The sequence below is a fragment of the Sorex araneus genome, chromosome 10, assembly GCF_027595985.1.
Source record: "Sorex araneus isolate mSorAra2 chromosome 10, mSorAra2.pri, whole genome shotgun sequence".
NCBI lineage: Eukaryota > Metazoa > Chordata > Mammalia > Eulipotyphla > Soricidae > Sorex > Sorex araneus.
In genome coordinates, this window is record NC_073311.1 from 32,748,134 (window position 1) to 32,763,124 (window position 14,991).

General features: G+C 38.1%; 1 protein-coding gene across 1 annotated transcript in view; it reads right to left on the reverse strand.

Moving 5' to 3' along the window:
* The window catches only part of EPYC (epiphycan), a 43,274-nt gene that overhangs the window by 895 nt on the left and 27,388 nt on the right, over positions 1-14,991 (reverse strand). Inside the window, exons 3-6 of the mRNA XM_012936148.2 lie at positions 11,737-11,905; positions 6,751-6,909; positions 5,507-5,709; positions 4,255-4,350 (exon numbers count right to left, since the gene is read on the reverse strand). Of these exons, the coding sequence (XP_012791602.2) occupies positions 4,255-4,350; positions 5,507-5,709; positions 6,751-6,909; positions 11,737-11,905 (627 nt within the window). The remainder of the gene's footprint in view (positions 1-4,254; positions 4,351-5,506; positions 5,710-6,750; positions 6,910-11,736; positions 11,906-14,991) is intronic.

The window sequence follows — 14,991 nt, forward strand, 5'->3', positions numbered from 1 at the left end:
CATGAACTTGAAAGGAGTCAAAGTAAAATAGTCCAAAAATAGATTATCAGGCTTAAATTCTGAGTGATTAGTATTTTCAAGAATGTATTATTATAAGTTGAAACTGGCCAAGTATAGTACTCAATGGTAAAGTGGTAAAGTGGATGTCTCATTTGTGAGACTCTCAGTTGAAAGGTTTTTACACGCAAATATGTGCATGCACACACACAAAATCATATAGATAGAGATATAGATAAATCACACATATAATCAATATGGTGGAAGCAAGTAAAGGTAGAAAGTGAGCCAATGTTAGAAAGACACACAAGGTTCAAAATTTGATTTTGAAGAATTTATTGACTATACCTTATAGCCTGGCAAGCTACCGAGTATCCAGTCCACACGGCAGAGCCTGGGAAGCTACCCATGATGTATTTGATATGCCAAACACAGTAGCAATAGGTCTCATTCCCTTGACCCTGAAGGAGCCTCTAATCTCTGGGAAAGATGAGTAAGGAGAGGCTGCTAAAATCTCTGGACTGAGTGTAATAGAGATGTTACTTGTGCCCGGTAGACTAGAGCTATTCCCGACTGGATTCCACCTACAAGATGGTCAAATTTCTTCACCGGTGCCCTGAATGAACGGTTTGAGGCTCTTCATATTCCTGGAGTGATCAGACACCATTTGGATGAATGGAGATGAATGGAGATGTTATTGGCACTCACTTGAGCAAATCGATGACTAACTAGATGACAGTGATACAGTGATACCTTATAAATAATAAAATTCATCCCCATTTAGGTATACCCTTCTGTAGTTTTTTTAAAGGACTTTGAGTTATACCATTTCCACAGTTTAGTTTTAGGTCTTTTTAATCTTGAAAAACTTTATAACTATTTATGTCAATTATTTTCATTTCCCTGCCTGTAGAATCTTAGAAATTCCTATTCTACTTACATTTTTATAGTATTTTCACAAAAGACCATCTAGGTAAGCTGTTCCTAAGAATCTTTGCTAGAGATCCCTTTGGAGCAATAGCATAGCAGGTAGAGCGTTTGCTTTGCACGGCCGACTCGGGTTTGATTCCTCCGTCCCTCTTGGAGAGCATGGCAAGCTACTGAAAGTATCCCTCCTGCATGGCAGAGCCTGGTATGCTACCCGTGGCGTATTTAATATGCTAAAAACAGTAAAAACAAGTCTCACAATGGAGACATTACTGGTGTCCACTTGAGCAAATCTATGAACAATGGGGCAACAGTGCTATGACAGTGATACAGTGTTGCAATATGTTGTAGTGTGCACTGCACAAATCATTTACATCTTTTGTCAAAATTATTTACTTGTTATTTTTTTAATTATTTAAGTGGTTTTAGAATGTTTTAAATTTAATTTTCCATATTTGTTTTAGTATATGCTTGCAAGTAACATTAATTTATAAAATCAGCACGTGCTGAGCTTTTTTTTTAAAATTGCTTTTCGGGTCACACCCGGCCATGCACAGGGGTCACTCCTGGCTGTACACTCAGGAATTACTCCTGGCGGTGCTCAGGGGACCATATGGGATGCTGGGAATCGAACCCGGGTTGGCCGCATGCAAGGCAAACGCCCTACCTGCTGTGCTATTGCTCCAGCCCCCAGCACATGCTGAGCTTATTAACTCAAATAATTTTCATAGGATTCCTTAGATTTTACTGTATAAGATATTATGTCACCTAAATGTGGCAATGCTACTCTTCATTTCCAGTTAAGGTAACATCTAATTAATTACTTAATGATTTCCTAATTGCCCTAACTGGAGCTGCCAAGTGCAATGATGACAAGATGTGGTGAGACGTGAGCCAAACGTTCCTTGCTTCTGATCTTAAGGAGAAAGGTTTCTGACATTTTGTATTATATATATAGTAGCTGGAAGGGTTTTATTTTTAATAAAATTTTCTTTAATGGGTTCAAGAAGTTTCCATCCATTTCTAGTATTTTCAGTTATATTTTTGCCCTCTCCCCACTTAAAAAAAAAAACACCTTGCTGTAATTTGTCCAAAGCTATGTTCTGCACGTATTGTATAGCTTATAATGTATGTATATTTTTAAAAATATTATTTGGATGGCCTAAACCTGCCTGTGCTCAGGGTCCATTTTAGCTCCATGCCCAGGGACCACTCTTACAGTATTTATGGGAAAATATGTAGTGCTGGTGTTGAAATTGATACTAGCTGTATGCAAGGCAAGAATGCCCCTGTGTTATTTCTGACCCATAACTGTACACTTCGAACCCAATTCTATTAATATGATAGAATTTTATGGTTTATTTTTATTTATTTATTTTTTTGCTTTTCGGGTCACACCTTGCAATCCACAGGGGTTATCCCTGGCTCTGCACTCAAGAATTACTCCTGGCGGTGCCGGGGGACCCTAAGGAATGCTGGGAATCGAACTCGAGTTGGCCGTGTGCAAGGCAAATGCCCTACCCACTGTGCTATCACTCCAGCCTCTCATTGGCTGATTTTTTAATATTAAACCATTTTGTGTTTCTAGAATAAAACCCATTAATTCTCAAGTATTTCTTTTAAATTGCTAATAGATGTGATTTTCTTGTGTTTTGTTAAAGGTATCTGCATTAATACTTTAGAGATAATTGTTAGTCTTCTCAGATGGTATTTTTGCATGGTCTTTTGTTGGAAATGGTGAGAATGTGCCAGTATTGTTTGACAGTATCTCTTTTTGAAATTATTCTTGAAATATGTGACAAAATTGACTATTAAATCAATTTAGGATTGGATTTTTACCTCCTCGATCATCTGCAGCCTGGGTGTGCAGGCCTAGCCATTCAGCTCTGAGACGGTGTTTTGTGGCACGGGTCCAGCAACGCAGAGAGCCATTGGCGCTACCCCAGAAGTACTCAGGGGCTACCAGAGCTATAACCCACAAAACCCAGTGGGCCATGAGATGCCAGGGTCTGAAGCAGGGCCTTGTGTTTGCAAAATATGCACTCTAGTCCACGGAGCTCTCCTCTTTCCCCTTTCATTGTTTCATTTTTGATTTTAATAACTTTGCCCCATTTTTTTCTTGCTAAGAATTTTTCATTTTGCTCATGTTTAATTATTTATTTATATGGTGGGGAGTTGAGAATCATATGCAGTGATTCTCAGGGTTTATTCCTGTCTCTGTACTCAGGATCATTCCTTTCTTGCTCAAGGGACCAAATGGGGCACCAGGGATTGATTCAAGTCAGTTGCATGCAAAACAAATGCCCTACCTTATGTACAGTTGTTCTGGAGTCTATTATGGGTGATTTTTCTGTTTGTTTGCTTATTTGTTTATTTGTGGAACACACCTGATAATGCCTGGGGCTTCCTTCTGGATCTGCACTCAGGAATCATTCCTGATGGGCTCTTATGATTATATATGACGGCCAGGATCAAACCTTGGTCAGCTGCATGCAAGGCAAGCACCCACCCGCTATACCATCATTCAAGACCCTCAGCTTGCTTATATTTAAAACACCTAATTTTTAGTTTGATTTTGTCCATTATGTTTTTGTTTAGTTCTTTTTTGTTTTGCAGGGCCTATTTGTGTGTGGGGTACCATGTTCAGTTCTGAGGACTGAACAGGACTCCTGTGTGCAAAGCATGTGCTCATGGCATTAAACTTCTCTCTCCATCCCCAAATGTGCTTTCACTTTTTCCTTCAATGTCAAAAAGTAGCTTAATGGAAATTAAAGTAAGGCAAGCTTTCAATCATATTTTTTTTTTAAATCTTGCATTTTCTTGATTCTGTGTAATTGAAGGCTGTCATCTTTTAGTACATGAGGACCTCTAAGACAGTAAACTTAATTTAATACATAAAGCCTAAAATAAAAAGCTAAAATAAACCATTTAACCCCTGAAAGCTTAAAATAAAATTATATTTTCTTTACCCCATTGCTCTTACTTTTATAACACATTTTTTTCTGGTGGAACTTTCAAATTTTTCAAATCGTATTGGAAAACCTTGCTGTTTGTGGCAAAAAAAAATGATTTTGGTGACTAAAGACTAAAGATATATGAGTAGTTGGTGACTGCTCAAAAAATGATAATAAAAACTAACATTTTAAGAAATAAACCAATAAAAATAGGGTGATAAATATGCATGTTTTTATACTCAGAAAAAAAAAATGAAAAGAGAAGTTAGAAAAAGTCACAGTGTGTTAATGTGTCACTTCAAATAGCCCCCTACTTTCTCTTGCTTGCATTTCTCCCTACTAAAGCTCTTAGGCACATGCACCGTGCAAACCCTACCTGGAGGTGAAGGGCTCGTAGGTTTTCTGGGAGTGGCAGAGGAATGTGATCCAAGTTGTTATCGGTGAGGTAGAGATGATGGAGATCGTACATGTCCTGCAAGCATTCCAGATGTAAGGAGTTAGTAGAAACGGTGGTCCCGTTGCTATATTTTTCATTTGCTGTCGCTGTGACTATTTGTAAGTTATCTTATTATGTATAGACTTCCCAAACTCTAGGTAGAACTTTTTGTTGTCTGCTCTAGACCTTACTTTAAAAAAATATATAAAGAGAACTGCTTTCCATGAGAGATATTCTACGCTAGAATTGTGAGAAGTTGGTGAGGCAGAACAGAAATATTTTGTGTTGTAGTATAGAGAAATAATCATTTCTTTCTAATGGAAGGTCAAGCTCTGTCTCCGGAAACCAGGAAAAGAAGAGTCTAGCAAGACAGGAAACACTCACAGAGATGCACACAGGTACTATGATCAAACACGACAGAGCAAACCGACTTAGCATTCCCTTGAGAGCCAACGCTGGTGCAGAACTGAACTCTGACTCTTACCCGGGAGACTCACAGAAGTGACCTGACTCCCTGGACCCCCAAGCGCTGTCTGCAGAAGGTCAGAGGAGAGATCAGCCTCTCATCATTGCCTACTCTCAGTGGATCCGCTTTCTCTCAGGGAGTGGTGTCCCTTCAACTAGTATTTTACATTATTTGTTCCAACTTAAGTTACAAGGGATAGCAAAAATGCAGTAAGAATGTGTAAGAAAACTGGTGGCGACTGCTCGTAGACTGTGTGCTATTATTCTAGCAGGTTATCCGAGCCCCATTTCCATTCCTTCATAGAGAAAGCAGCGTTCCTACGATGAAATGAATCAATCCTCCTACAAAGTAATTTAGAAACCACCCACACCCCGCACAAGAAGATATTCCTTTTAACCACGTAGAATATTCTCCTTGAGTAGAGTTATTAGGAAATAAATGTTCTCTTATATCATTTCCAGTGACACTTATGTATTTAGATGATTTAGGCAGCTGCTTTGGGGAATTTCCCCACTTTCTGTTATGGGGACTGAGCAGTTACAGAACAAAATACTGCCACCCTCTTCCCCCCAAAAAAGAAACCCATGGTAAATCATTTTGTAAGGCTTATATTAGGTGCTAAAAGTTTCATCAAATTGAATCCCCTTATAGAAATAAAAAGACTAGTCACTGACAGCAAATAGAATGGGAAGATTAAAGTCTTTCATATCCAAACTTAAAACTTACTTTAAAAGCTTCTTGCTTGATTCCTTTCCTCCCGAGCCTATTGTTGCTGATATCAATGAATGTCAAAGTGGTTGGCAATTCTGGGAGCTGTCTTATTTTGTTGTCACGCAAGACAAGCTCTTGAAGCTGGGGCAGCCTTCTGAATGCATCTTCATCAATCTCAGATATTAAATTCGATGTCAAATCAATTCGTCTTAAATCATCTAGAAGAAAAAATGGAGAAAGCAGTTCAATCACATGTAATATTTTTGGTCACATAGAAATATGATTATGACTGGTCCCATGTGCAAAAAAAATTAAATATGAATTAAACCGTTGGAAGCAACAGAAATGATTAGTTCTAATTTATAAAATGTTATTGTTTCTACTGAATATGCTTCATATTTGTAAGAAAGAACAAACTTTAGCAAAGGACTTGACATGTTATCTGTAAAATTTCTGTTGTTTTCTTTATATTCAAAACTTATAATAGATTTTACCAATTATACTCCAAACTTTTAATAGATTTTACGAATCAATATATCTTCCTTTTGTGATATTGTGCTGTACTTTCCAAGACCAAAGTTCCATTAGTGTTAAAATATAAAGGCATTGGGCCTAGGGGAATGCTCAGAGGACTGAACAAATACTTTGTGGACAGAGTTTTGCACACAAAGTATGCTCCAGTTCCTGGCACCTCAAGGTCCCAGGTACTGTGGGAGTGACCTTCCAGCACAGAGCCAGGAGTAGCACTGAGTACCAGCAGTGTCTCTCAAAATCAAGCAAACAAGGATATAAAAAGTTTACGCAGAATTTTTTATAGAATTAATTTCATGATGGAAACTGCTACCAAAATTAAGTATGGCAATAATTATCAAAATAGAAGATGGCAATAATTATTTAGAACTAAGACATACATTTGTCGATCAAGAAGAACTAATTGATGGAATCCAATTCAAACAAGTCAAATATTTAGTAAGTTTATGGCCATGACATTTTTTTCAATCAATGTCAAAACATCTAATATTGAAAAAACATGCAAAATAAAATTGCTTTAATGAAAGATTATTGAATTGTTTTTAAAAAATCAACAACTATGTAGTATCTAAGAACCTTTAATTGTTTATTGTATCATGACCAAATATTCAAATATTTTATGGGGAAATTAACTTATGAGACAAATCTACTTATATTCATTTTTCCCTTCTCAGTGCCAACATTTTTAAGACAGTTAAAGAAAAGGAGATAAATGCAGCCATCCATACTTAGGTTTGCAAAGTCATTTTTGTTGATCTTCTTGATTCTGTTAAAGCGAGAATAGAAATAGCCAGTGCTCCTTGGAAGTGGAGGGATTGCATCAAGTTCATGGTCATCACAGTATATGGTGGTACTTATACAAGTACATAGTAGGCAGGTCGGGAAGTCTGAAAGGAAGAGAAAAGTAATGTGTAAATAACAAAAACAAGTCTTAAGAAATGATTTAATGTGTTTTAAAGAACATTGGAACCTCACTGAGCCATCTGGTATATTTTATGTTTTTCCAATACAGCTCATGAAAATGGATATTGATGGCAACTAGCCAAGTAAACTGTCCTAGCAATTAGCATATAATTTGTCATTTAAAAAAGTTTAATTACTGAGTGGGTTCAACATGGCTGTGTTTTCCTACCTACTAGAAATTTTATTTTTAAGTATTCTATTTTCAAACATAAATATTATAATTGTGATTATGTTTATATAGTTTTAATTGAGCATTATTCAGCTGTTTGGAAAATGAAGTTATGAAATTTGCTTATAAATTGATGGACTTGTGGAATATCGTGGTGAGTGAAATGAGTCAGAAGGAAAGTATTAGACATAGAATGGTTGCACTCATTTGTGGGATTAAAAAAAATAAACATAATATGAGACCAATACCCATGGACAGAAGAAACAAGGGACAGAAGGGACAGGAGGATTGGTCCACGGTAGGAAGCCTGCCTCAAGGACTGAAGAAAAGGCAGTTGGTACACAGAAGGGACTGATATGACAAAGATAGTTGGAAATGATCATGCCCCAAAGGTGAGAGAGAGAGAGAGACAGAGAGACAGACAGAGAGAGAGAGACAGAGAGACAGAGAGACAGAAACAGAGAGACAGAGAGACAGAGACAGAAACAGAGACAGAGACATAGGGAGAGACAGAAAGAAGGAGAATGTCTGCCATAGGGAGAGGCTGGTGGAGGGTGGCAGGAGGAAAACTGGGGACATTGTCGGTGGGAAATGTACACTGGTGGAAGGATGGGTGTTGGAACACTAATGAATAAAACCTGATCACAATCAGCTTTGTAACTCTGTATATCTCATGGTGATTCAAAAAATAAAATAAAATAAAAAATTAAAATGAATCATTATAGATAATGCCTTATTAGTTTTTGGTTCAATATTAACTACCTCACCAAAACAAAATCTCACTCAAGAAAAAGGATAATAAGCATTAATAATGTTGAATAGAAGTTATTCAACATTAATTTACTAAAATGTTCCATATATACACTATATATGTATATATACACTATATATACTATATATATGCTAGCAACTGAAATAGTAATGAGCAATGAGTAATGTTTTATGCTCTGCTATGTAAGATCATTGTCAATGACAAATAAATGAAATGACCATGGTGATAAATTTCATGACATATTATATGAGCAATGTTCCAATTAACTAAAGGATTTTGAACCAGTCTGAGAGCCACAGTTCTCTGAGAAGAAAATATAGAATTTGCTTTGCAGAGGTCAGGATAAAATATGCCAGCAGAGGAGGACATACCAAGGACATGCCACGTTCCTTCTCTTTGAAAAGGCTGAAAGACATCAATCTGGTTAGAGCAGAGTGAGCTTCAGAATGTGTTGGACAGGGCTTACTGGAAAGATCTAGATTGAATCATAGGTTTGGCCCCTTATTGTATATATACAAAAACAAACAAAGCAGGAATGGAACCATAGTTCAGCAGGTCAGGTTGTTTTCCTTGTTTGAGGCCAACCTGGTTCAATCCCAGGCATCCCATCTGACTCCCTGAACACCTCCAGGAGAGATTCCTGTATGTAGAGCCTGGAGCAACTCCTAAGCATCTCCAGATGTGACCCCTAAACACCAAACAAACAGAAAAAGCAGGAGTCATCTGTGATTAGGAAGGCATTTTAGAAGGCCATACAGCTTGAAGGTGACTGAATGTGGTGAAAAGGGAAGGATGGGGTAAGTCGGATAAAAATAGTTTACCCTGCTATCTTATAATGATCGGACAAAAAGAGTGGTGATCGCAGCCCTGAGCAGTGGCCACAAACCCCAAATAAATAAATGAAAAGATTAAAGTTCTGTGAAAAAAATAGTAGTGGCTTAGATAATGATCGAATAGGCAAAACATGTTTTTATGAAAGTTGAATTATCTTTTAACTTACTAAAGTATTTATCTCTGTTCAACACAAACACACACTCACACACATACACATAGAGGCACACATTTCATACAAATCTTACTCCTCCTACACTCTTTGCTCATGGACAAAGAATTTTTAAAAACACAATAATCAGAAAAAAATGAGGTAAACAGGATGAACCAAGTTTCTAGTGTCCAAGTGGAGAGGGAGTTTAAGGAAAAGGCAACAGGAAACAATCTGAGGATGCTGAGAGTTCATGGAATTTGAGGACTGAAAAATTAACAGCAAAAACACCCTCTTGGAATAGTTACTGTGTTGTTTAGGGAAGGCTGCGGAAGAGCCACGCCACTCGAGACCAGGTTATCATCAATTAAAGAGTGAGTTTTAGGTGAGGAAAATGCTAAGCAAGCATCGACAATGCAAGGAGACGTGTGATAGTGAAGGAGGAAAGAGAGATGGTGATAACCAGAGAAGATAAATGTGTGACTTGTAAAATGAAGGACAGTTACTAAAGTGGGAGAGCGGTAAAGAAAAGAATATGAAAGGAAATGTTGAATATAAGCGCCCTGCCGCTTTCAAGGCTCACTCCTGGATCTGTGCCCCAGGATCACTCCGGGTGGGGTCAGGGGACCATACGGGATCCTGGGGACCCAACGGGTCAGCAGTGTGTCAGGCAAATGTTCTACCTGCTGTAAAACATGCTCTGGCCTTCAGATCACTTTAAAGACAAACATTACTTCATGTACTCCTACTATTAGTAGTAACATAGTTAAAATGTTATTTTTAAACTGACATTTTTGAACCATAATATTGACTGAAGGTTATTAAAATATAGACATTATGAATTTCAGTTTGTCTTGGCTGAATTGAAAAGGTTCCTGGAACTGTTGATGGTACTAGATAAGTCAACCTTTGAAGGATCTGAATTTGCTTAGAAGCAAGTCATGTTCTAGGGCTACTTAATTTCCTTATTTAGAGGGCTTCCTTCTCAGTACTTTACATTTCCTTCTCATTGAGTGTTGTCTTCCCAATTCTCCTTGTAGAGTGCGCACATTAACTATTGTAAAGAATATGACATATTTATCAAGATGGAATGGCCTTGGATAGGAGAGTAAGCACTGTAGGTAAGGTGCTTGCCTTGCACATCTTGACTAGGATCTAATCTTCATACCACATATGCACCCTTGGGCATCCTTAGAAATGACATTTCAGTGCAGAGCCAGGAGTAAGCCCTGAGCACCAAAAGGAGCGGTCCAATCCCTACTACCCTAAAAGTGATCGTTGCATTCCAACACCACTACTTATAATCTTTACAATGTTGGAAAGTTTTGTTGTATGTTGGAGTTTTAGTTTTTATCTTAATAAAATGGAGATAACAGACTAAGTTATAGTATTGTAATTGTACTAACTCATGAATTGATGTCCAGAAAGCCTTGTTAGTCACTTTAAAATAAAATACTTTGGAAAAGATCCCTTCTTACATTCGCACTGTAGCACTATAATCCCACTGTTCATCAATTTGCTTGAGCGGGCACCAGTAACGTCTCCATTGTGAGACTTGTTGTTACTGCTTTTGGCATATTGAATACGCCATGGTTAGCTTGCTAGGCTCTTATTGTTAATTAATTAAAAGCTCCAGTTTGCTCTTTGATATCATCCTGTTGTGGTAACTTTGTATCCCTAATATGTTAAACTGTTTACATTCCTGTAAACCAATTCTTTCTTTATGAAAAACATTTTTTCATAACTCATGGAAATAGGGACTGGTGGAGGAGAAAATGTAGACGTGCTCAGTGGGCTAAGATTTTTAGTGATGTAAGATGAGTTAGTTTTAGTTATCAGTATTGCTACAGAGGCCTGTAGCTAAAAAATTCCATTATACACAAATTGTGATATTAGAAACCAGAAGATACTGTCCCCTCAATAATAGTACAATGATCATAGTGAGTGTTGTTACATTCACTATGGACCTGGCACTTAATCCTTGCAGTCAGTTTATTCATTTGCTTAATCCTCAAAATGACTCTGTTTTGTGACATATATTGTTTGTTATCCTAGTTATATGAAATAATAAAAGCAAAATGTATTGAATGACTTATTTGATATGTCTACCCAGCAAGTACCAAAGCCAACGAATGAATGATTTCCCTCATTTTCTCTCCCAGTATGATCCGAATTTGCTCTTATTACCGACTATTGACACAATAATGTCTCTAAATATCTGTGAGAGGATGGAGAGATAGTATAGGAGTTAATGTGTTTGCCTTGCAAAGCTTCTGCCTGTGGTGGTTCAAGTCCTGAGCATCACATATTGTACCCTGAGCTCTGCTAGGGGTCTCTTCTGAGCACAAGGTCCCGACTAGCCCCTGAGCACCTCTGGGTGGGTTGTGCCCGTCACCCCAACACATGTACACAGTCTGTGATCATAGCCACTTTAAGGTAAGCTTTATAGCTCTAAAATTAAGGGCAGAGAGACACGACTATCATTATGATGATCTTACAACCTTGAGTTGCTCTGAGCAGATAACTCACAGATTCTGATGCTGCCAAAAGGTCATCCTTTGTTCTAGAAATACATTTGGCAGCACAAATTTGAGCCACAATGCTAGACAAATATTTCCACTTCAAATCTGGAACTAATGGATCATTCCCATGAAACCAAAACTGAATTTTCCCAAACAGCTTCATACTTAACTATAAAATATGGCTGTATCTCCTACTTCGCCCTGATATATCCTAAAATTGGCCATTTATTCAACTATATGCGTTTGGCAGTTTGGGGGCGTCATCATGCTTTATTTTATCATAAATTCAACTTTGATGGACCAGACCTTCGCTTGTGTGTGGGCCGAGAACCCCAGTGAACTCAGGTTCTTGGGGTGAAGAGCCATCGATCAGCCTCGGGGTGGACTCCTCCTCCTCATCTTCTGCCTCCTCTGATTGTGGGGGCGGGGTGAGGAGCTCTCTGTTCCCAGAAGGCATCACTGTAGCTATTTCGAACTGAAAAAGAAGTGGAAATTTATTAGACAGTCCAGCACCTGGTGGGGCTGTGATACGGATTTATAAGGTATGTTTATTGGCCACCAGAGGGCACCCGTGCTCTGAAGTTCAACACCGACCTAGCTTGCCTGCAAGGGCAGCATATAATGAAGGAATTAACCTGTTGCTGTTTCCAGCTGTTCCCTGAAACCTTCATAATAGTTTCAGTGCCTTTTAAATATAGTTTTTCTCATTAAAATGCCACATTTAAAATTTTTCAAGGTTCAAAAAACTAGCTGTTTTCTAAAGACTAGAATTTATTATTGTGAAAGATTAAAATTAGTTCTAAAATGTACTGAGTAAAATCCAAAAGGTCCTTTCAATTTACAACACAAATTCTACCTTTTTTTGGGGGGGTCACACCCGGCAATGCTCAGGGGTTCCTCCTGGCTCTGCACTCAGAAATGACTCCTGGCGGGGCTCAGGGGACCAAATGAAATGCTGGGAATCAAACCGGGTTGGCTGAGTACAAGGCAAATGCCCTACCCGCAGTGCTAGCCCCACAAATTCTACCTTCTTGAGCAATGAGAAACTTGTGTGTCAATTCCAGTCCTTTTAATCTGGATTCAATATTGGTCGCCGTCATTTTTTGTTAATAATTTATATATACTTCCTTCAATAAAACAAAATCATTTTAATAATGAATATTATGAAAAGTTTCTTTGTATTAAACTATAAATACTCAAAACAATGTACTTTTATTATATGACATTACTTATTTATTTTCAATTTATTTATTACTCATTTATTTACTTTGAGTATTTGACTAAAAGTATTATGACATTTGAGTCAGATACGATTTAAATATTGTTTGTTCATAAACCTTTTTTGTGAAGTAAAATAGTTTTATTTAAAAAACTTAGAGAAATGTTAGGGGAGAGAGACATTTTTTGGGCAGTATGATAGAGGGACGAAAGAAGAGGGAAAGAGGGAGAGAGAAGAAAAAGGGAGAGATAAGTCTTTACTCGAGAACATAGGTTAACAAGGTTCTGACAGTTAAGGAATAGTCCCTAAGCAACACCAGGTGTTCACCAAATCCCCTCCTACATAGCTGATAAATAATGTTTCTTCAAATACTGTATTTTAAATTATACTTGCTTTTTTTCTACAGCAGCTACTTCCTTTTGGGGGCAACTTTTATATATTTTATTTTCATAAAGTAGTTCACAACAGTTCATTACAGACAATATTCAAACAATATTCAAACACCAATCTCACCACCAAGCACCTTCCCACCACCATAAAAGGGAAGTGTGTGAAGTTTGTTTTTCATTCTGGAGCCATTTATGCCCTTGTATAAGACATTACAATCATGTTTGATAAACCCAATCAAATGCTGTGGGCTGCTCTTGGTAAGTGGGCCAGAGTAGAGCTTACACGGCCACAAATGTTCTCTTCTGGGAGGTTTAGTTTATAGTCCCTGGGCCTTGGCCATTGATGAGATTACATGGCGCCAGGGGCAGTTTGTGGGTGTGACTGCCAAGCTACTGGAAAACTGGGGACCTGGTTGGAGGGGTGCCCAGTCCCGTCTGAACAGGCTTTGAGTTCTCAGTCATGGGTTCCCGCATACGTAGCAGCTCCTTATAAGAACACTTTACATCAACACACACACACACACACACACACACACACACACACCAAAACACACATAGGTATGTCTTATGTGACTCTTCATTCTCAACCCCCTTCCCTAATTTTAATGTTGATTTCTTTTGGACTTAGCAAATGTATACTTTCCTCATGACGCAGCAACCTGGAATAGGAATTATGATAGAGTATTTGCTCTCCGAGCCTGTGTTCTGCCTTGAACACATAATCTCACTTGCTTGTCTGGATTCTTTCTCTGGCTTTTTTCCTCTTTAGATAAGCTTGTTCTCTCTTTAACACATATGTCTTCTCTTTCTTTTCTTTCACATCTTTCGAAGTAAGCTTTATTCAAGAGAACTTATCTTGCTTCAGTAAAATTAAAAAAAAAAACAAAAACAAAAAACATGCTTGGGTTGACAAAGTGCAGGCCGCTCCCTCCAGAGACCACGTTTGTCCTGACATTCTCAGAAATCCAGAATCTCTTATGACTTTCCTGTTTGAACTTTTGTCCTCTGTACCCTCTTTGTTTGGTCAAAAGATGAACTACCCTCACACAAGTGACTTTCTAAATTTTAATACCAAAATGATATAAGAAGTATTGCTTTTATGTATCAGATAGGTCCATATTAGGCCATATAATTTTCATCACCATAAATACGCAATGAACAATTTTTTATTTTTTATTTTGAGCCACCTATGCAGTGCCTCTGGCCTACTCCTAGTTTTGCACTTAGGGAGTCACTCCCCTCGCGGACCCACAGGTCCATATGCAGTGTCTGTGATGGTATCAATCACGTGCATGGCTAATGCCTAAATTCCTGTATTTTCTCTTTGGCCCAAAGTTTGTTAAGTTTTGTTGATTTGGAGGCCATTTTTAGCAGTGCTTGAGGCTCTAGAAGTTGTGCTTGGGTGGAACAAGAAGCTCTAAAAGGAGCTCAGGGTCTCATAGAAAAAATCATAAGTTCTGCTTCTTGAACTTTCTACAGCCCAATCATAACTTCTTTTTTTTTTTCTTTTTGAGTCACACCCAGTGATACACAGAGGTTACTTCTGGCTTATATACTCAGGAAATATCCCTGGCGATGCTCAGGGGACCATATGGGATGCTGGGAATCGAACCTGGGTTGACTGCATGCAAGGCAAACGCCCTGCCCACTGTGCTATTGCTCCAGCCCCACATATAATTATAAAGATATAACTTAATGTAATTTTTATAAATGTTAATTCATTGCTTCAGAGACAATGCCCTGTCTCCTATCATAGTAAGAGTTAATTGACACATAACACTGCACTGTACTGTCGTTCCGTTGTTCATTAATTTGCTAGAGAGACCACCAGTAACATCTCCATTGTGAGACTTGTTATTGTTTTTGGCATATTGAATAAGCCACAGGGAGCTTGCCAGGTTGTGCCCTGCAGGTGGGATACTCTCAATAGCTTGCTGGGCTCTCTGAGAGGGA